Source organism: Alligator mississippiensis, chromosome 2, assembly GCF_030867095.1.
Source record: "Alligator mississippiensis isolate rAllMis1 chromosome 2, rAllMis1, whole genome shotgun sequence".
In the NCBI taxonomy this organism is placed as follows: Eukaryota; Metazoa; Chordata; order Crocodylia; family Alligatoridae; genus Alligator; species Alligator mississippiensis.
The window spans coordinates 237,751,241-237,773,441 of record NC_081825.1 but is presented as its reverse complement, the minus strand read 5'-3'; the positions used below and the strand labels follow the sequence as shown (position 1 = coordinate 237,773,441).

Here is a 22,201-nt window from a genome sequence, read left to right as displayed (position 1 = left end):
TCATGATTTATCTTGATTCTCAACACGGCTAATTAGCCTCAAAAAGTCATAGAACATCATGTCAGCAGAGTATAGTGTACACATATGGGCTCATTCAGAGCTAGCTCAGTTATCTGTACAGGACTGCAATACACCCCATGCATTTATGGGCCAAGCTGTGTTTCCTCCAGTCTAATTACAAACTATAATTAGCCTTCAGTCTTTACAGTCTCAGTGACACAGATACATTATCACCAAGTGGAAGTTTTGTGGCCAGACTATAAAATAAAAACAAAAACAAAAAGACACTTCAGGTATTTTCCACTTTAGGTGGGGCGGGGGAGAAAGGCAAGAACCTTTTGTACAGAACAGTAATCTGCAACTTGGACAAATACATTGATTAAACAAAGAGTACCTGTTGGTCCAGGGACTGACTGCACAGAAAAGCCCATCAATCAAACCACTTACATGAACAGATGGTTTTAAAATTTTTTAGACAGACACCAAGAGCAAAAATCTCAGCACCAGGTATTCACATCAAAGTCAGCACAGTGTCTGCCAGCATAGATAAACAAAAAACTTGCAGCCTCTGGAAGGTGGTGCCATCTTCTTCTCATAAATGGGTACAGATCTCTTAAAAAAAAGATACGTCACTTGCACAGGGAGGAGAGTCTGTCAGAAACATCTGTTTAACTTCTGCTTAACTTTAACAGTCAGACACACATTTGTAAAGTGCTGCAGGAAGTTTTTATTAGGCCACGCAACACTGAAGGGAAGGGTAATCAATTTTTCAGGCATTCACCACATTGCCGGCAATGAGATGTGCCACAACCACAAATGCTAAAGTTATGCAACTGTTGCTTCTAGGTAAATGACATTTAAAATAGAAAATCTTTCCTACACAGTGTTGTGAATAAAATTGCACTTGTTTTGTTGTTTGTTTTTAACTCCATCATCAATATCACTGTAACTTTTCCAAATATTCCCTTTTTGGTATCTTACTGGACTTCCTTCAACAACAGGAGCTTCTTTCTCTAAAACTTCTCCCTGCAAGTCAGCCAGTATGTGGTCTCCAACAATCACCCATTCACTTGCCAGAAAACAGGAAGACTGTTTCTTCAATAAATCTTCTTTGTCTTTTACCCTCCCCCCCCCCCCCGAAATAGGCACAGGCAGTTGACCTGTGAAAGTTAATTGCAACATTGAATTCACAGTCCCTCAGGCAGGTGTTAGGAATTTGAGTGACAGATTAAATATCTGAAAAGTTACAGAAGGTGCTGGAATAATACACATTTAAATTGCTTAAAAATCCAAACTTGCATCAACATTTTAATTTCAAAGTTTCCAAAGGTTTAACAATGTCCTTGTGCACCTCTTCCACAGCAAGCTGTACAAGACACCCTTCACTGCAGTACAGCAACTAACTCCAAAGGTTAAGATCAAGAAACAGATCAGCAGGATGCCCCTGATTCACTGGGCAGCCTAACGGAAACAGAAGCTCCCCCTCTCCTGACAGCAAGAAGCGGGTGCTTCCTCACTCCATTTTGGACCTTTCAAAGTGTGTAATCATTCTTTCCTGTAAGACAAAAAAAAAAAGGATTATACTGAAGCTTGCATTTTTTTTTTCTGTGCATTCACGTCCCCATAGTGAGAACCCATACTTCACGTGTTTATAGATACAACCATACATTGTAGAACAGTGATTTAACTTTGAAAAAAAGAACACTCTGATCATGGTAAGATATGAATAGATGCTAGTGCACATCTACCAAAATTACCCTTTTATGTAAACATGCCAACTCCTGGTCTCTGAGTTTAGGTCAGACTATTCTCACTTTCATAATCCACATTCTGTACTTTTTTAAATGTCACATAGGAAAAAAGAGTCATATAATTCCCGTTCTTGCAGAAACTGACATACTTCTCAAACAGAGAAAAAAGGGAATATGGCTCTCCTCCAGCAAACAGATCCATACAAGGCTGAATCGATCAGAGCTAAATAGCCTTTACACTGGATATGACAGATAAACTTTCTCACTATATTTGCTTTTTACTGTGTTCATTGTGGACCTATGCACAACATTTTTATAGATTCATGATCTGATTTATCACCATATTTGTACTTGATTATGTTAATTCTAGGAGTTGGAATAATTCTAATATTATAAAAGCCTTAGTCTGTCTGTCCGTAATGCTCTATTCGCACTGATTGGTTGTCTGAAACAACCAACCAAATCAGAGTGCTCCAAGAGCATTCCAGACAGGAGGCAGCAGCGAAGCACCACCATGACAGCAGAGACAGAGTCGGTGGGGCAAGGCCAGCACCCCATGGCCCTGCTCCCTGGGAGGTGGAAGCAATGGGGTGGGCTCCCCCGCTCCTTAGAGGTGGCGGGGGGGAGGAGGGGAAGAGTGAGGGAATGTGCCCAGACGAAGGGGTGGGGGGGCAACACAGGGCTCCATTCCTGCCCCCTCCCCCCAACCTCGTCATTCTTCACAAGTAATTTGCTAGTGCTTTTATAATGGTTGGCCCTATTTTATTATTATATTTGCATTTCTGTTATTTTTACTTAAATTTATATTATGGTTGTATGTCTGTTATGTTGTTTTCGGGAGCATGGCTTTCAGCCAAAATCCTTAATAAATTGAATTGAACTGAAATTGAATGTTATATAGAAGACTTCATCCTAGTTACAGAGAAACACACTCAAACACTGACACTGTTGTTTCTAACCAGGAGACAGTCAGGGTTCTTAGTTCTTCCCCAAAAAGACTTAAAAGGATACCTTTAATTAAGCCTTAAAGTTTGGAACCCTTATGATTAAATATATAAAAAACAGAAAACAAAAAAACAACAACAACCTGAAAAGTTTCTACAAAAGCTGCTCAAATACTCTGAATGTTCTACTAATCCATCTTCTCCCATTAAGGTTGCAGACACATAAATATATTGTGAACATGGAGAAGATATACAACAAACAGATCTACACTGGTATAAGTAGCTCCTTTCCAGTGCAAAGTTACACTTCAGAAAGTTAGGAGTAATTATACACTAATCTAAGTTACACTAGAATCGTTTTTGCCAGAGAGATTCCAGATATAAGCAGTGATAAATCATGCTGTCTACTATATCAACAGAAGAGCTGTTCCTGTGACATTTATCCATAGTGGAGACTGATTTTATATTTGAAAGAGGCACACTTTTCATATATAAATCCTTTAGTTTTCCTAAAAGCAGAATGCAAGTGGCAAATGTTAACAAAAAAAAGAAATAACTTTCTAAGCTAGGTACAGACCTTCAAAAAGCCTGAGGCAGAATCAATCTAAGTTATACAGTTTGCTATAAGCAGTGTATATTGGTAGCAAAAAAAACACACATTCACCCTTTGGGTGGTGTGGAGGGAAAGTGCAAATCTAAGACCAGGTTCCACCATTTTTAAACCAGTCCACGTGTGCTGAACTTCTGTTCTGTTACGGGTATAGACTGGTTTCCGATCACTTATACCGGTAAAAGTGTAATGTCTGTATCTGGCCTTAGAAACAACCTAGTTTGTGGAATGGCATTTATTTACAGAACAGGAAATCTGGCTGTACTTCTACAAAATCCAAACAACAATTCAAATGTGAAAGGGAATGGGGAAAATGCAGTTTTGTTTTCCAATTTATATAAATCCACACAGCATTACTGCAAGAAGAACAATTAAGGTCTCATGTGACAGTCTGCTGCTTAGATAGTACCACCCTTGAAACTCTCTTGACTGAGCACAGATTTGCAGTGCTCTTATTTAAGGCAAATTTGTCTTGCTTCTTATGCAATTTGTTCCTGCTGTGTTGACAAGAACAGAGCTCATTTCAAACAGGCCAAGTTGACCTCCTTAGTAGTTAACTCATGACTCCTTTGGCATGTCATAAGACTTTAATTGGTGCTAGAGGCATGTTTACTGACCTCATCTGAATCCAGAAGAGCTGGAAGAGCACTGCAGTAAAAAGAAAAAAAAGATTATTACAAAAATATGGGACACTTAATTGCTGTAAATAAGAAGGATGGATTTAACTTTTAGTATCCCTAGCTTTTGGGGGGGGGGAGGGAGAAGGAATGGAATGGAGAAGAGGACAGAGTTTTTTGTGAAATTAGGGAACTAGGAGACAATCACAGAGAGAAATGAAAAGAGCATGAAAAAGCAGGGCCCACAAAGCAGCATCAAATATTCAAGTCAGTTTTTATTTTCTGATTTCATTTTCCAGCTCTCAAGTACCCATTACCACTACAAACCAGCCATGAGAGTTTCTGGAAGGTGGCATCCAGGTAAAAGAAAAAGTATTTATATCCATACATACAAAGGGGATTTATTGGGATAGGAATATTGGTATGTTACACTGGCAAAAAGCTCTTAGTATGGATGTAAATATACTGGCAAAGCTTGGCATTGTCTTAATATAGTAGAACCATGCCACACCACCCAAATAAGTTTTACTCGTACAGTGCTGATCTATCAACATGCCTGTCTCAACATGAGGGGTTTCTGTATACCAGCAAATTCCAAGTCAAGACCATCAATTTTCTCTACCCAGACCAAAGTAGTTTTGCCAAAAGAATACCCTAGTACAAATAGTCTCAGTGTGCTGGGCAGGGGGGAACCCTACCTTTAAAAAGAAGTATTAACACAAACCCCACGAAAATGAGAAAAGTGTGTCTTTTTTTTTTTCTCTCCTCAGTGCAGTATACTAAAACTTCTGTTTGTTTCCTGACATGCATACACTGACTTGAATTTGTGCAAAGTAGATTAGTATTTAAATCTAGGCTCTGAGCCTCCTTCACTATCAGGATTTGTACTCCAGTAGAAATTATAGACTATTGCTGTTTTAGCACAGATAAATTTATGTTCCATCACTGACGTGTTTTCAATTGTAACAAACAACATATAAGCAGGATGGATACCATTTCTTCACATATGGCTTCCATATTGCCAACAAACAGCTACTGAACAAAAGGCCCAGATATTCTGACAGTTACAAAGCTTAAAAAGTTATTCACCAATTCGCATCTAGCAAAACACTTGTGTATACCTGTAGTGCATCATACAAAAGAGAAGCAGGTTTATTTTAACTTCACTAAACTGCCAACAAGTCATTAGATATTATAGGATTGAGAACAAAGATGATGAAAAATGACTTCATCCTATTATTCTTAGTAATGATATATGGTACGAGGAGTTCACAATAGAAACAGTTTCTATCATAAAAATATTAGTGCTTATATTCAATGTGTTACAACAACTTGTTCATCTATAGGATAAAACCTATCAACTATCCTATACCTGTCAGGAGTAAGGGCTAGGAATTTACCTACATGTAAAAGCTTCAAAAGCAAAAGAAAAGTAAACCCTTAAGGCTAAACATGTCACCAACATACTGTCTCAGAACAGAGACCTGATTATCTTAAAAGAAGTACTAATTTCTGGTACTGCTGAAAAACAGGACTGGCACCTGCGGTCACCTCCAGAAAAAAGGACTTTTCCCCAGTCAGATTATTATACATTGACCTTTGCCAGCTACAGTGAATATTTAAGATGTTCCCAGTCTATATTTCAAAGGACAAATTTAAGGATTTCTTCACCAAAGGAAAGAGGAGGAACAAAATACTACCAGGGGACCTGCAGTTTAACCGAGTATACAGCCTGTTAAATAGTGACTTGAGTATTATGCATAAAACTACAAGTGTACTCTTTGGGTATGTCTGCACGGTTGGCTTGCTTGGTGTAGCCATGCACACATCTCAATACCCCCTTCTCATCTTCACAAAGCTCTTATCAACATGCTCATGCATGCAAGTTTATGGGCCCATCTTGGGATATGGGATAAAGCACATTGTATGCTTTGAACTACACTCCTACTTGTCCACTTTGCATTACAGAGGCAGCTAAAGCACATGTACCTGAGGTTGTATTTAGCTAGTCCTCCAATGCCATCCAGCAGTTTCCTGTGCTTGTAGGTTCTGACCCTTACACATTCACTCCCTATTAACGCACAACCACCAGAAGCTAGTGGCCAATTTATATATACTCGTAGTTTATCGCCTTTATTTCCATGTTACTGGATCCAGTTTCTGCAAAGGTCAGCCAGAGCACTCTAGAAGATGCCTTCTACTTAGCATACTGCTAGCTAGCTGGATGAGCACTCCAGGATGAATACTATTAGGAGTATGGTTTTGCCAAAAAAGAAGGCAGGGCAGATTTGCACCTTATGGACTGAATAAATCAGAGATGCATAGCATATGCTTTCATAAGCAGCAGGTTTTGAGAGAAAAACTAAGCAAATCTGTACTTGAGAGTAACAGTGCTCACTACAGCTTAGACATACATACCAGTAAATACAGAGGCTCCAGAGTGAGTTCAGCAATTGCTAGATACGGCATTTGAAAATGCATTTCCAACACTGTTCCAAGTATTGGCTTACTTGCTACAGTAAGATACTTACACATCAGTCACTGAAGAAGGAACATTTTCTTCTACCCACTTCAGATCATCTTCTTGCTGGAAGCACAGAAACAGACAAGGAAACGAATAAAAAAACAGACAAGCTAATGAATAAATGCAAACATTAAGAAAGAAAGAAAGAAACCCAAAGAGTTCTCTAAAGATATTTGGAAATGCACAGCCTTTTTTGTTCCAAGCTACTTAAAACACAATAGAACTATAGTGGATTATCCGACAAAAACTCTGATTAATAATTCTGGATTAAGGAATCCAGATCCAAGGCTAATTATCACCATTAAGTTCAAAGCAGATTTCTAAACCTGGTAATTTGGAACCATTTTAAACCAATGTCTAATCAGTCAAGCCTACTCTCAAGTTCCTCCAATAAATTTACATAATACAAAATGTCAACAAATAAATATGGCATGATGTATACCCCATCTTAAATGTAATCTTGTTAATTTTTGTAGACATATTAAAACGTTTATGGTATTGGCAGGATTATTGATTTTCATGTTTTATAAACACATGACATTTTAATTAATACCACATATTTCTTTCAGTGTCTGAGTACTGACCATTTCTAGTAGTAGTGGCCTTTGTCACCTTTACTTGATGTAAGTATGCCCTTGCTACCGACTTAAGAACATCAAAGTCTGTGATATTGGCAAAGAGATTTCTGATGGCATAACAGATTCTAAACAATGTAAGTATTTTTTAACAAAAGTACAGTTCTCTCAGAAGCAGTTTTGGAATCCATTTCCCAAATTAAAAGTTTTGTAGAAAACTCAACTTATCTAGTGAAAAATGCAAATACTTTAGCTGGACCTACAAAAGATATAAAAGCACTTCCAGTGGCTGTAGATACACCAAAGTGGCTGACGAAGCATACAGGATTCGGAGGCATAAGCCAAATACCATAAATTCCTTCAAAATTCAATTCAGCCTCTGTACGGTCCATTTTTATGCAAATCTCAGAACCCAAGAGGTTAGTCACAGACTATATTAAGCAGAAGGTAGGCAGGGTAGCACCTTGGAGACAGTGAGATTCAGAGCAGCATGAAATTTCACAGGCAAGAACCTACTGCATCAGATGCGAGGAATACACAAATTCTCAAAGCACATGACAAGGTCTGACTTACCGGAAAACTAATTGCATGCTTACACTCTTTTCACAAGCACCACACTTGCTACGTTGACCCAACCCACCATCTTGGCAAGTCCATGGAATTTCTGTTCTCCTTCTGCCTTTCTTCTACTCTCAAAGAGATCCTACACAAGTGGCAGCCACCTAAAAGAGCTGGATTTGTCTTTACTGTGAAATCTTTACCAAGGTAGAAATGGCATACTCACAGCTTTGTTTGCTTTCACATTCCCATTTGGCTCTTGTTTTGTACTTCTCATTTTCATCCCTTCTGCAAAGGAAAGAAAAAATAAAATTGGGTGATTAAACTAGGCCAGCATATAGAGTATAGATGGATTTATGCTGTAGGAATAGCCACCTTAAGCCAAAGAATGACTTGGGAGAGAAAGGCATGCTATTTATTTAAAGTGGAGAGCCCCTTTTCAAGTCCCAAAGAATACCGGTAATTTTGTAGGGACACAGAGGGGGAAAAATAATGTATGTGTAGGATAAGCAAATAAGTTCAATGGATAAACACCTCTGTGCAAGAGAAAGATGGTCTGCTTGTTCAGTTTACATTGTACATAATTTCCTTGTTCCTGTAGTGTCAGTTTCCCTCTTCTCTTCCTTAGATCTTTCTGATAAGTGAAATGATTAGAACTGAAGGGCTCAAGGAATGACATCTAACATCTAATTCACATTTACAAAAAAAAGAAAAGAAAACTCAACCTTAATCTGTCTAGCAGTAGCAACAGAAAGACCCCACCATCTAAGGGAGGATGGCCTACATGAAGTAAATTGTTGGTTTCAGTCCAGTTTCTGGAAAAGGATTACACAAGACAAAACAACCATTACATTAACACTCTCACTAGCCAGGTTCATCTGAGAAGTCCATGGTTGGAAGATATGTAAGAGACTGAACTGAATACCTACTAGTTGTTTTCCTCTAAAGCTACGAAAAAGTATAGCAGTGACAGCATGGAAGTTTACACTGCTGTACCTGCTCCTGGTTTTACAAAAAACAGAAGACTTCACTCCCCAGGGCTGCCAAATCAGCAGTTAGATTTATCTCAAAAAACAGAAACATTGGGATTCTGTCCCTACCAAAGCTTTCCTTTAGCATTGGCTCTTTCTGTTCATCATCATCATCTTCCTCAGACAATGGTGAGAAAGCAAACCTTTAGAGGAAAAGAAAGAGACATCATAAGAATGATACTCAGAAAGTTCAAATACTATTACATTATTTTTAAGAGATTTCTCATCTCAACAATTTGTATCACTTGACTGCTCTTCACAATGCAGTGATTATAAATTAGATTAATGCTCAACTATAAGGTAAGCTCAGTATTAATTTCTCTTTTTAAATGGTTATGCCATGAGGGAGAATCCATGCATCCTCTTCAACTGCAGCTTCCACTTCTGAGATCAGGAAGGAATGACATTAAGCATATTTTTCCACCAATCCCTACACATATTGCTCAGGAACCCTGGAGATAGATACAGCAACTGGTTATACACCAAAAATTCTAGAAATGCTCTTTGGATAAACAGACATTGCTCAAATGGTACTAAAAAAAAAAAAAGTAAGAAAGAGGTAAGAGAGAGTAAACCTTTGGTTGTTGGCAGATGGCCTCCACAGAATCATGATGACAAAAAGTATCATTGAGAATAATAACCGCCAGATGGCATCATCCACCCACAGCTCCCGCCAGTCCTGTCAAGCAGAGGAGTGCCACAGGTTAAAAAAAAAAAGACCAGGAACAAACTGCATACAAGTCCTCTTTCCACAGATGGGCAAACACCATACAAAGAATGAGGTTGCATTTCTGTACTAAATGGCTTCCCCTAACAGTGTAAATATTGATGTATTAACACTTTGAGGTGCACTCCTCTACCTACAGAAGACTCAATAGAAAGAGTCCTTTTCAGTCACCACCCCCTCTTACCTAAAAGTACAAACTTATAAATGAAGTTATAATCATGGAAACCCACTTAATGACAGGTAAACTCACCGACTGACAATCCACTAGCCTGAACTTCATGGTGGTCCAGATGATAAATACAATGGAAGCTGAAGGTAAGAAAGAACACTTGGTCAAAGAACGTTGCTATTCCACTCAAATACACAAAAGCCTTATATCTCAAATTGTCTATCTTGAGTATCTGTATACCTATCACTAGAATACTGAGCACCAAGCAATCACTTCCTCAGGGTTTCATAAGCAAAAAGCTCTTAAACATCCACAGTTTACTATGTATTTTCTTTTTGTATATCTTTGTCTTCCATTCACAAAGAGCCAATGCAGTTCTATGCCAATCATCTCCCATCAGCTAAATGTAATCACTGAAATTAAGAGCTGAAGTCAAAATGTTCTTGTTTTCCCCAAAGCATACTCTCACTTATAATGTCTGAGACATTATAAGAAAGGACTCCCCTACTCCCTGTCTCCTCCCCCACTGGAGAAGCTTTTTAGTGGGTCACATCTATTTTTATGCTTCTAGAGAGAACAAAGAGTTTAAGTTTTATTTACTGCTTTTCCTGGTCATGAAAACCACAGCTCTTTACAAACTACACTTCCTGCCCAGTGAAGAAGTGACCTCAGGCATCCATGCCAACAACCAGTTAGGACCCCATGCACTACATGACCAGGTTGGAAGCCTCAATGAAGCATATAGAGAAATCAAAGAAACTAATGTTTCTACAGTACCATTAAGACCTTGTTTTTAAAAGGTTGTCTCTCACAGACCTCCATAGAGTATCCTCACAAAATTACAATTTGAGTTGACCCAGTCAGAAATTGGCTTTATTACAGGAAGGCGAGGTATTTCAAACCTGAAGCCTACATCATTATAGGTCAGCCGTCCTTCACAAACATAAAATATACTTCAAGTCAAAAGGACTTGGTAAAACCTCATACCTCCATTTTCCAGTCTCATGTTTCTTTCTATTATCTAAAGACAGACTAGGATCTTGGCACTCAAACACCAGAACTCTATGACCAGACGACAAGTAGAAATGATTTTTAAGTAACAATATCGCCCACCCCACTATTCCTGGAATTTAGAACTTATTAGCCTGACACACATTGAAGTTTTAATGCTGGAACTAAATGGGCTCACCCCATAGTAAGGTTCAAAGAATGGTTATTTTTCTTATTAGTTGAGTTTGCAGTAGTTTAGTCAGATGTTGCCAAGAACTTCAACCAAAGCTATCTAATGCAAGTAAAACACTTTATAAAACACCTTTGAAACAGCTCGTTCCTTAAGCAAGGAGCATTAAAAGTGAATATGCTCACTGCCTGGTTAAGGTGAGAGAGACTGAGGACCTAATAGCATTAACAGGTTTATCTTTCATATTCAAATGTTTATTTTATTTACTGGAAGTGGACACAAAGTTTCAGTTCCAGTTTTCCAATCCCAGACAGCCTGTTCAGTTTTCCAAACTGAACAGAAGAATTTTGTTTGTTTAATATCTTTTTCAGGGATCTGCTCTTAGCTTGACTGAGGAAGAAAGTATGGAAGCAAAGACTGTGTCAGGATTGTGGAAGCATACTACATCTTAAACTCCCCTAGCAAATCAGCACCCACTCGTACAGCAGTTTTGGAACAAGCTATTACTCATCTTGGGAGCAGACATCAGCCTGGGATGCAGCTGCCAACAAAGCATAAGGAAGCGTTTGGGAGTGGGGAAAGGGCCATAACAAGAACCGGCACAGAACTATTAATCTTACTTGTATCCAGACTGATCTGGAGTTAGTGCCTCAGGAAGCAAGAAAAGCCACACAGAAACTCAAGCCAAGTTTGAATATTAAAGAATAACAACCACAGAAATGGCATTACATATAAAAGACAGGCCAATATATTGAGGCACAGGCTAGCTTTAGGAAATCAAACCAGTCCTATAATACAGAAAGAGCATGCTATTTACTGAAAATAAAATCAGAAGCTCACCTGTTACTGCCAAGATAAGAGTGTTGGTGAAGTGCCGATAAAGAGAAAGTTTCACAACATTCCTCCGTAGTTTCAGCAGCTTCATTGTTTGAGTGAGGCTGATGAATATGTTTGGCAAGTCAAAGAAAGCAATCTCAAAAATCAAACTTATGGCAAATCAGTAGGATGTGGCTGTTATGCACTTCTCAACAACAATGGCATGCAAGGCAGAGTGCCCCCACACAACTTTAGTATAGGATTCTAAGGTGACCCAGCTTTCCCATACACTGGTAGAAGGCAGTTCAGAGGTAACAGTTCTGCAGTGGTTTGGGATAAACAGACTGTTTCCTTCACTTCTGTTTTTTTTTTTTTAAAGCCTCCCAGCTACCATAGCAGACTACTCTGACCAATACACTGACAGGACATCCAGATGCACATTTCAGAAATACGCATATGACAAACAGCAGCTCATACCTCCACATGATTTTTATATGAATTTTGAGATGTGGAAAAAAATTAAATTCAAGAGCAGATTCTAACATAACCTGTATCTTCACCAGTCTGCCTGCTCTTTTAATTCCATAATGATTCCACACATCTTTACACAAAGAGTAGCTATTGTACAAGGGAGGAAATTGAGACAAAACCTGCATGCTGTTTGATTTATCCTGACTTACTGATTGCTCAGCTCTTTCAAGAGTATACATGAAGGGTGCTCAACCCCTGATCCACAGAGCCGTATTATCTGGCCTAAGATACTCTCCAAGGGTCCAGAAATTTGGTGGTGGAGGAGTCGTGGTAGCATTACCTGATGCTCCCTTGCTGCTAGATTTCCAGACCCATGGTAAGCCTTGTTTGGGCTAGATAACATGGCCCTGCATGCTAGATCGTGCTGGCACAGGGCTCGATCTAGTAGGCTGGCAGCATGCAACTGGATAGGGGTGGCAGCTGGCCCAAGGCTGGATCAAGGAAATGAAAGGCATGCAGCTAGATCTAGTAGCAGACAGCGTACAATTTGAGTCATGGACCAAACCTGCGGCACTCATTCAGCCCACAGGGCCAAAAGGTTGGCTGTCATTGGTATACACCAAACCAAGGTAAAACCTGGACTCCTAAGAGCCAGAGCATGACAGACCCTATAAGGTGCAAACCATGAAAGAGAAGGCTGGGAAAAGGGTTTATACAGACACCATTCATGAAAGTTTAAAAGGTCTACTCAGTCCCATTTTGTTTTCAAACTATTTTGAGGCCTGTCAAAGTTGAGAAGGAAATTTGGCTCTAGTGTTGCTATAATAAGGTTGGTTTTTTTCCAGTCTCAAATGTGATAGTAAAACTAAGGCAGCCCATTTTCTGAAAGCTGCTCTTATCACTGCTGCATCAATATAATATTAGAGTAACTGAACTCATCAACAATCAGGACATCATACACAGTCTAAGCATTCAAAGGAGTACGGATAAAGAGTTGCTGAAATAGATCTCTGTTTCCAACATCATTTTTTCTGCACAAGCTGTAAAAGTAGACCTTACCTGAACTCTCAGATAGTGGAACCCAAGGTAAATTTCTCAACAGACAGTAAGTCACTGAACCTGGCAAAAAGTTTGTGCAGACAGACCCCTTGAAAACCCAAGCTCCAAAGAAAAACACTCCACCAAATCGACTAATGAAGGATATCCACCAGCAGAGGGCAGTATCTAGGAAAGCCAGGGGAATAAAGGCCAAGGAGGCAAGATCATTCTGTGCCTAGAGATAAAGAGAAACAGGCAGTGAGAACAAGATGAATGTGAAGCAAGGCACAGAAGAATCAAGAAAGCAGTCCCAGTGTATTTGTTTGTTTTTTTAATCAGAGGACACAAATATAAAACTGCAAAAGCATACATTCCTCTCTGCTTTCCTGCTGAAGCAGAGGGCTTCAATTAGTGTTCAACCCAATGCACAGAGAATTTTGTATCAGGGTATAAGCTGACAATGCCACTCTGCCACTATCAGTCATGACAGGTAAAGCTCTCTCCTATCAAAGACTGTCAGGGCAAGTGGCAGTGTTCCAAAGTAAGGTAAATCTAAGTCAATGAAGAGGTGGCAGCAACAACCTGACTGCTGTGATAGTGCACCCATGCAGGAACACCCCTTACAGAGAGCAGGTAGACAGTATGGCATACATCTAGCTAGTGGGTCTTCTGTAACACTGGCGTCAAAGATCAAATTTCTACTGTTAGCACTAAACTAAACCAAAATTAAATGGGACCCACCACCAGACAATAAGAAATCAGTCTTCTCTCATGTGTATGAATTAATTCAAGAGATAATCTGGCAAAGAAGATGACTTGTACTACCATACATACCAGCCACTGAATGTTTCCTAGAGAAACTAGTTATACCATGCAATTTCTGAAAGGATATCCACAACATTATACAGGCATCAATTACAGAGAGCGCCACATTTGCTATTGGAGCTGTAGTACCATAGAAAAACTGAAAAGGTACCAAATAAGAGACTAATGTCAAAATATACCATCCAAACAGTTCAAATGGAGAGCAAAACCAAAACTGGAACATACTTCTGCCAACCAGCAAGTTTCAGAATGAAAAAAGCAGCAGTGCCACTACCATACTGGTGCTGCCCCTGTGAAGTCAGCAGCCTCAAAAAGGTGAGTCTAATAAAATCTCAAAAAGACAAGTGCTAGTTAGGCTATTAAAAAGTGCACTTCCAAACATTTGCAAGGAGCATCAACTTCCATTTGTCAGTGTTTCTTCCATTTGTCAGTGTTTTCAGTGTGTGTATGTTTTTTGTCAATTCAGGAAAAATGTCTGCTTTTGCATATTTTAGTTACTAAAAACACATATTATTTAATGCAATTATTTCTAACTACATTTTGGGGAGCAAAGGAGGCATTTGATTGGCAAATTATTTGGAGAACAAAGCTTCCATACCCCACCTCTATGCTCTCCAGCTCAAAAGCTTAGAAATTTCATTCACCAAGTTTCCTTATTTTTAATGGAGCCCAGGGATTCTGCACTACAAACTGCAGTCATAATAATTATCTAAAAGATCCATAAATGCCACAGTTACAGTGCACCAGAAAATTCAAGCACTGGTTACTGACCCCTGTAACTCTCAAGACACCTTCCATGCCAGAAAATAATAGATAGAGAGCTCCAGCCATAACCACTTTGTGAAGAGTGACTCCAAGACGAGGCCTGTAGGAAACGCATAAAAGAAATATAAATTAAGTGAAAGAAAGCTAAAGCATGCCCTTACTTAGTCTAGAATGGGGCAAGAGGAACACAATTAAATGAGTTTCTTCACAATTATTCAGAGAGCTAGGAAATTATTGTGTTGTGATGCTCTACATGCACTGTTAGGTTTTGCCTAGGCTTTAATATAAAAGGTGTGATGTGCAAAGTGTTCATTCTTTCACCCTAATCATTATACTAATGAAAAAATGCAAAGTGTACTTAATGTGCTAAACTGCTTAAATTAAATTTAAGATGTCACCTAGGCTTTTATCATTCTAAAATACAATTTTTCTCATCTTAACCAGCTGAATGTAACATGCCTAAACAATGTTTTGTTAGATCAAGCTAAATCCTAATCTAAACAAAGCTTTATAGGCAAGCCTTAGTTCTGGTGAAGACTCTTTCCACCAGGTGTAGGAACTGAAGAAAAGCAGTCCTTTTGCTGTGGTGCTTGATGTAAGCATTGCCAGCAAAATATCTCTCAGTGGCAGTACAGCTCATAATTAACACTACTATTTACATGGGAGAGAAAAGAGCCCTATTTTAGGGAAGGATATATTCACAGAAAGAATGATTTCACTCCTAACATTAAACATAATTTTTCCCCTCTATACAAAGTAGATACCAATATCAAACTCTTACTGTGATTTAACTGCAGACTTCTATTCAGCTGCCTCAGTGATGCAGGGGTTCTCAAACTTTGTGATACTGTAACCCCAAGCACTGAATGGTAGAGGCAGGGGACAGGGAGCTCACATACAGCAGCTGCTACTGCCATCCACCACTCTGTCACCGCCATGTGCTGCTTCCCCGCGTGTACCCCCTAGGAAGTCTGCAGCCCCTTTTTAAGTTGCTCATGACCCCCCCAGGGGATCACAACCCATAGTTTGAGAACCCCTACCAGATGAAAATAAACCTTAAACATTTTCAAATTTCTACTCTAGTCAAATAGTTTGGGAGGAAAAAAAACATAATTTTCAATTACAGTTTTGTACAGCTGTTTAAACTTTTTCTCTCATTATGTTTTAAGTTAGCATTCTCCAAGCTCTTTTGGGTTTATGCTATTCCTTTCTGCAAATGATCTGCTTTGTCTTTTATTTCTATTTCTTTAGTCTCCCATGACCATTTGGAGCACTTCTGTCCAACTTCAGGACACAGTCACGTCAATACGCCACATATGAATCAGAACAGAGTAGATGAGTTGCCAAACATTTCATCTTTGTAAACACAAAGAAACACATGAGAGCAAAAGCACGTGTTCACTGCAGCTACAAAGGCATGCCTATTCCATGCTGTTCCAAATAGGATCTAAGCTGCAATAAGGAGCTCACAGCTGTCAATTTTCCCTAACCTGCTCATACTTCAAGTACAAACAATGGTTTTCCATGTGGCAATGGAAAGTGCCAGTTTGCTTAATGGTCTTCAAATGATCTTCAAATTGTTTAACAAATTTAAAAGATAAGTGCCTAATTTCTGCCATGCAGATAAGAGTCCATTACTCACTTGACTATCCCATATCCCAGGCTCACTATGATGACCAGAGTCCGAGCCAGTGAACGTTTCACAGCAGAAAGCAGTTCTGCAAGTATCAGTGCTCCTTGGACTATCAAGAACAAAGTACAGGAAACTAATTTACGTACATGTAATTTGGTTTTAAATAATACACAGCAACAATAGCAACACTACAGTAACCAAGATTATTTCCTGAAATCCAGGAAAGTGAAGTTTTCAATGCTTTCATTATCCCCTACTGGAACAAATTTCCAGAAAGTACCAAATACTACACTCAGCATTAAACAAGATAATGGGAAATTTATCCTCAAAAAAGGTGAGATACTCAGTCCAAATACCTTGGATTATGCCAGCCCAGCCTCTTTGCTGGAAGAGTGCATCCTCCAGCAAAGAGACAACCTGAAAAATGTTATTTTAGTCTCTTGCCTTACCCCAGAGTACACAAGTTGTCAAACTTAATTTCTACTTCCAGCTGTGTCAAAATTGTTAGCTATTAAATTTACCATGCTTCCCCATTCCTTCCTACAGCTACCAAAGTTACAGCCCATGGCCATCTCCTGGATACTAATGCCAGCCAATAAGATCCTTGTGGCTACAGAATTGGGTGGTTTCTTATAAAAAAATCATTATGATCTTATTAGTTTCACTTACTCACATCCTCCTTTATAATCTTCTGGGGCACCCTGTGCTAATCCATCTCATCCTAAAACCAATTTACCAGTGAACAGCTATGGTAGCAAGTTTTGGTTGTTACCAGCTGGTATGTATTAAATGAGTAAAAAGCAGACAACAACATAACCCTCCAACCCAGCTACAGTCACTGTACTTTGCTGAAAATCGGTCAGCTATTCATTCTCCTACATCTAGATACAGCATTTGAAACTACTATCCAGTATTCTAAGACCTCTTACTGTACCACAGTATAAGAGTATCAGCTTTGAATTTCATTAGTTAGGTCAGAGGATGTTAACATGTGCAAGAATATCATACACATAAAACAGTGCATTTGCAGTCTCAAAAAAGTGTCAGAAGACATCTGAAACAGACTTCAGTTATTCCTATGAAGTAGACAGCATAACGTTTTCACAGCCATTACAATAAAGACAGCAGTTAGCAATTTGTCAGAGGTTATATGGAGAATCTGTGACAAACAGAACCCCAAAAACTTTGGCTCTTGACTGCTTGTTGTGAAGCAGTTCCCAGCTATCAAACAGTTACTGTATTTTCATTATCAAATTAGTTAGCTATCAGAGCAAGTCATTACTGCCTTGTCCCACTACCACCTTTATAAGCCATCCTTGCTACATACCAGATTCTCCCTTGTAACGGATATTCTGAAATTCTGCATAGAAAACTGCTTTCTCCAGCATTCCCAGGAAGATGACGGCACCAATCCAGAACTGGATCCTGAGGAGGTCCCGCCAGTAACAGGCTGACCATGCAAGCCAGAGAACTCCAAAGAACACATACACAATACACATCACCATGAAAAACTATCATACCAGAAAGGAAGCAAGGGAAAAACAAAAATCAATAGGATGGTTAGATCCAACAGTATTTTCATATAAGAACAGCATGGCTTTAATATTGCTATATTTTCCTAGTATATATATATATATATATATATATATATCTCAGTACAACAAGCTAATGTGGAAAGGAGAGGGAGTCAAAAAACTTTACTTCTCTTTTCATCTTGGTGTTCTGTAAAATTTAGAGGCTTAATATACTTTATCATTACCAGCAAAAAGAATCAGTACTACTGGGTTTGTAAGTGATTTCACTCTTGTATAAGAGAAGCTTGCCAATTTCTTCTGAGTTGATTGATCCATTTGACTTATTCCTTTGGAGGCAAATTCAGAAAACTCAGATAAGAGTTTGGACTTGTCCAAATCATCCCATAACACCAAGAAATAGTGTCCCTTGGTATGACTATGTTTTTGTGGTTGTGAACTTTGTTATCTTTATGGTAATTTCCAGATATTTTCCTGAATATCTGGAAAGACTGCCTGAAGAACCAGGGTTACCATGGGAAGAGGGGGGGGGAACCCCCACCAAAAAACAACCCAACAACATTAACTCGACAGGTTGCAAACACCTCAACCCCAATAAGGATGTGACTGGCTTTCCATTATAGGTCATTTCCCTGACTCCTAAAAGTTGAATTTTAGTGCAGTTTTCAAACAAAGTCAAGGTAATTTAAAAAAAAGGGGGGGGGGGGTAGATAAGGGACCCTAGGAAGAAACCCAGAAATTAAATCATAAAAGACTGCTCAAACTAGCACTGTATCATGTTTTGAGCTTATCATGATCTTCCCCTACACGGTGCAGAAATAAACTTGACACATCACAAAACACATTTAATATGCTATTCAGTGACAAATTAGAAACCCTAATAGCCTATAACAACACAATAAATTTCCAAAAGAGCACTGAAGCTACGTGCACAAGAATGATGAGGGTGAAGAGAAAGGAGAAATACACAAAATTAATAACAATTTTATATACAATCAGGTTTAAAGTGGGATATCGTACAGACAACTGTGCAGTCTCCCTTACAGAAAATAGGCTTTTAAAACAGGAACACTGCAAACCTAACCAGGCAGTGCCTTGGAAGCTCCACAATCTTAACACATTTCTTCTCCAGGATAGAATTTCTCTTCCATAAAAATCCTATTTGTGGGTTACTCATGCAATTCAAACAGAAGGCCCTAGATACTGCAACCTGGGATGAATCCTTCCAGATCACATTAACTCTAGACTCAGGGGCCCTTTTCCTGAATCTGTATGTTTTAACATTCAGATATGTGAATGGAGTCTCTAGACATAAGGCTGGATACCTTCTACTGCTGAAAGCAAAGCACAGAGTATCTCAGTTTCTTACTGAAATGCTACAGCTTACCCCTGGTAGCAGAGATCACTCTAGCAAACGCAATTAGGATAAAGACTTTACTTTCTGTCAGCCTTTGTTTGTGGCTTCTATAACTGCATGAACATTTTGCAAAACTCTTGTCATGTCCTTTAGTCAGCAGGAGAAACGGCTAAAGATAGTATAAAAAAAGACTTGCTGACTCAAAGGAATTACAGTATGTCATTTAAAAGCTTGATTATCGTACTTCAGTGGTCATGAAGATCCATAAAAGAGTGGCTGGTTCAGAAGAGCAGAGAAAGCAATGATACACAAAAGAAGAGCAACAGATAAACACATTAAGTTTTCCCCAAAGATGAACTAAGGCGGCAGTGAGAGATTTAAGAATTTCAGTTCATGAGTGAGTAACTGTCCTAATAATACTGATATCCTCTGACATAACAAGTCCACAGCAATTATGTTATATTATTCAGACAAAAAAATTATCTGAATTTTGTAATATAGGAAAAAGGCATTAATAAATTTAATATCAGGAATGCTGCTAGAAGTGAGTTTGATTCTTTTTGAGCCAATATGCAAGTCACTGTATGACAACTCTACTTAATAGTTCTTACACTAGGTTTTGTGTCAATTCTGTGGATGAACTAAAAAAATTCAGTTTTACTTACGATCATGAGAGGATAGTCTGCAAGAGAGAGGTATTCATATGGACCTTGCAGCTCCACTGTCACTGTCAAAACACAACCCAATAGCTGATTTAGATGGGGATGAAAAAGCACAAATCATGGCAGACACCTAATTCTGACTTCACCACTTACACAAGATAATCCTTAATCCCTACACAGTGTAATAACTCTTATACCTAACCTGCACTTTTATCAAGAAAAAAATTAAACCTTGTATAAAATATTCAACAGCAAGCATGCAATTAAAATGGCATTCCTCATTATTCAGCAGTCCTTGGCAGTGTACAAACTAATTTGTGCTAAAGACTGCTAAAGACTGTATGCATAATAAGGCAAGTTCAAGACTGCATTTAAGCCTGTACTTTGAATTTCCATCTTCTTCCTAATTACCAATGCAGTGTATCCATTATTGCAAACACCATATTAACCAGTAACAATTTAAATTTAAAACGCCAAATTTCCATTAATGTATTTCTCAAAAGGTTGGATAGCATTCCAAAATACTGTTAGTTACAATGACAAGGTGTTAATCTTGATTTTGCAATGCCATACACCACTTGAGGCCAGGCTACCTAAGAGGGTCACTCATTCTATAGGGTGTTCTCAAATATATACCTATACATAGACAAGATCCTCAAATGAATTGCCTGAATCTCTTGTTCACTTCCACCATTAACCTGATCATGCTCAAAACTGCTAATCGTCACAACCCTGTGAAAGGATCATCTGTTTCATTAGGATGAAGGGAACTCTAGTGTAGCATATTTAATTCTCAATCATGTGAGAGATGCCTCCATCTCTCACATGACTGAGAATTAAACATGCCACACTAGAGTTCAGCTGACACAGGACCACAATCTCCACATTACAAAATTACACCTTATGTCTGATAGTACTCAATAAATCCATTCTTTTCTTTCTGAAATTGCCATATATGACTTACTTGTAAAGAGTTTCTCTTCAGGATTAGATGAGGGTGTACTTTTCTCCATCCTCTTAACTTTTGTACTAGACTCCTTTGAGGCCATAATCCCAATTTGCACAATAAAGATATATGGCCCATCTCGCCACGTTTTGATCACAGCATTCCTTGCCTAAAAATGAAATGCCCAGATATAGACAGAGGACAATACAGAGCAAATCAGATCAGTGCAAGAGTAAACACTTCTAGTGAGACTCCAGAAAATATTCTGACCAAGCACTATATTCATATCTAAAGCATATACTCATAGATTCATAGATGGAAGAGTCGGAAGGGACCCCGAAGGATCATCATGTATGACCCCCTACCCCAGGCAGGAAAAGGACCAAGGTCGGATGACCCCAGTCAGGTGCCTATTTGCCTCCTCTTGAAGACTTCCAAGTTAGGTGATAGCACCACCTCTCCTGGCAGTCCATCCCAGATTCTGGCCACCCTTACTGTGAAAAATTTCTTCCTAATGTCTAACCTGAATCTACTCTCCACTAGTTTGTACCCATTATTCCTAGTTACTTCTAGGGGTGCCCTGGTAAATAGTGCATCTCCAAATCTCTGTTGTCCTCCCTTGATAAACTTATAGGCTGCTACAAGATCTCCCCTCAGATGTCTCTTGTGAAGGATGAAGAGATCCGTATCTCTCAACCTCCCCTCATAGGGTTTTGTATGGAGGCCACTAATCATACAAGTGGCCCTCCTCTGGACCCTCTCCAGATTCTCCGCATCCCTCTTGCAGTGCGGCGCCCAGAACTGGTTACAGTACTCCAACTGCGGCCTAACTAGTGCTGCGTAGACGGGGAGCATCACCTCCCTCGCTCTGTTGGTTATGCATCTGCTAATGCACAATAAGGTGCGACTGGCTTTGTTGATGTCATTGTTACACTGTCTTATTAGCAACAAGAATGACCTACTTAGAAATAAGGAAGTTGAAAGACAGGATATGGGCAATAGAGTAACAGGGGACAGCTGCTATGAAGGGGTGACTGGCGGGAACCTGTGGCAAAACCATATATGGAAGCTTGTTAATCATACGGGGAAAAAAAAAGATGTAAAACCTAACAAATAGCCAAAGAACAAGCCTAACATTCTGGAAGCCAGAGAAGCAAACAACACCCAGCTACTGCAGTTGCAACCCTTGATGCCATGACAATACCTGGCCAACTGAGTCATTGTGCATCATTTGGAAGGCCTGAGTAAGAATACCTTTATAGATGGTTTCAGAGTTTTGATATTGCTTAAGTGTTTAATACATTTGCATTAAAGACTGGAATAGTCTCACCGATCAATTTATTCTGTCTATACCACACGGCCCTAAAATCAAGTACAACAGTACCCATATCAAAAAAAATTTCCTCTGACATTTGACAGCTCTTATGATGATGGCAAAACAGTCCCCAAATTTAAGGCTGCCTCAAGACA

At 39.0% G+C, this 22,201-nt stretch overlaps 1 protein-coding gene across 2 annotated transcripts in view; it reads right to left on the bottom strand.

The window, feature by feature from the left end:
* Nucleotides 1-703: 703 nt before the first annotated feature.
* Nucleotides 704-22,201, bottom strand: part of TMEM87A (transmembrane protein 87A) — a 35,064-nt gene continuing 13,566 nt past the window's right edge. The window contains exons 7-20 of one of the 2 annotated variants that reach the window (XM_059722951.1): nucleotides 20,750-20,900; nucleotides 19,789-19,850; nucleotides 17,562-17,745; nucleotides 16,244-16,343; nucleotides 14,608-14,701; nucleotides 13,904-13,975; nucleotides 11,527-11,635; nucleotides 9,588-9,646; nucleotides 9,186-9,289; nucleotides 8,680-8,753; nucleotides 7,806-7,867; nucleotides 6,454-6,509; nucleotides 3,923-3,953; nucleotides 704-1,555 (exon numbers count right to left, since the gene is read on the bottom strand). In XM_059722951.1, coding sequence (XP_059578934.1) covers nucleotides 1,514-1,555; nucleotides 3,923-3,953; nucleotides 6,454-6,509; nucleotides 7,806-7,867; nucleotides 8,680-8,753; nucleotides 9,186-9,289; nucleotides 9,588-9,646; nucleotides 11,527-11,635; nucleotides 13,904-13,975; nucleotides 14,608-14,701; nucleotides 16,244-16,343; nucleotides 17,562-17,745; nucleotides 19,789-19,850; nucleotides 20,750-20,900 — 1,200 coding nt within the window. In that variant the 3' untranslated portion in view covers nucleotides 704-1,513. Of the gene's footprint in view, nucleotides 1,556-3,922; nucleotides 3,954-6,453; nucleotides 6,510-7,805; nucleotides 7,868-8,679; nucleotides 8,754-9,185; nucleotides 9,290-9,587; nucleotides 9,647-11,526; nucleotides 11,636-13,177; nucleotides 13,247-13,903; nucleotides 13,976-14,607; nucleotides 14,702-16,243; nucleotides 16,344-17,561; nucleotides 17,746-19,788; nucleotides 19,851-20,749; nucleotides 20,901-22,201 lie in introns of both variants that reach the window. The other variant, XM_019496568.2, reaches the window with a different exon arrangement.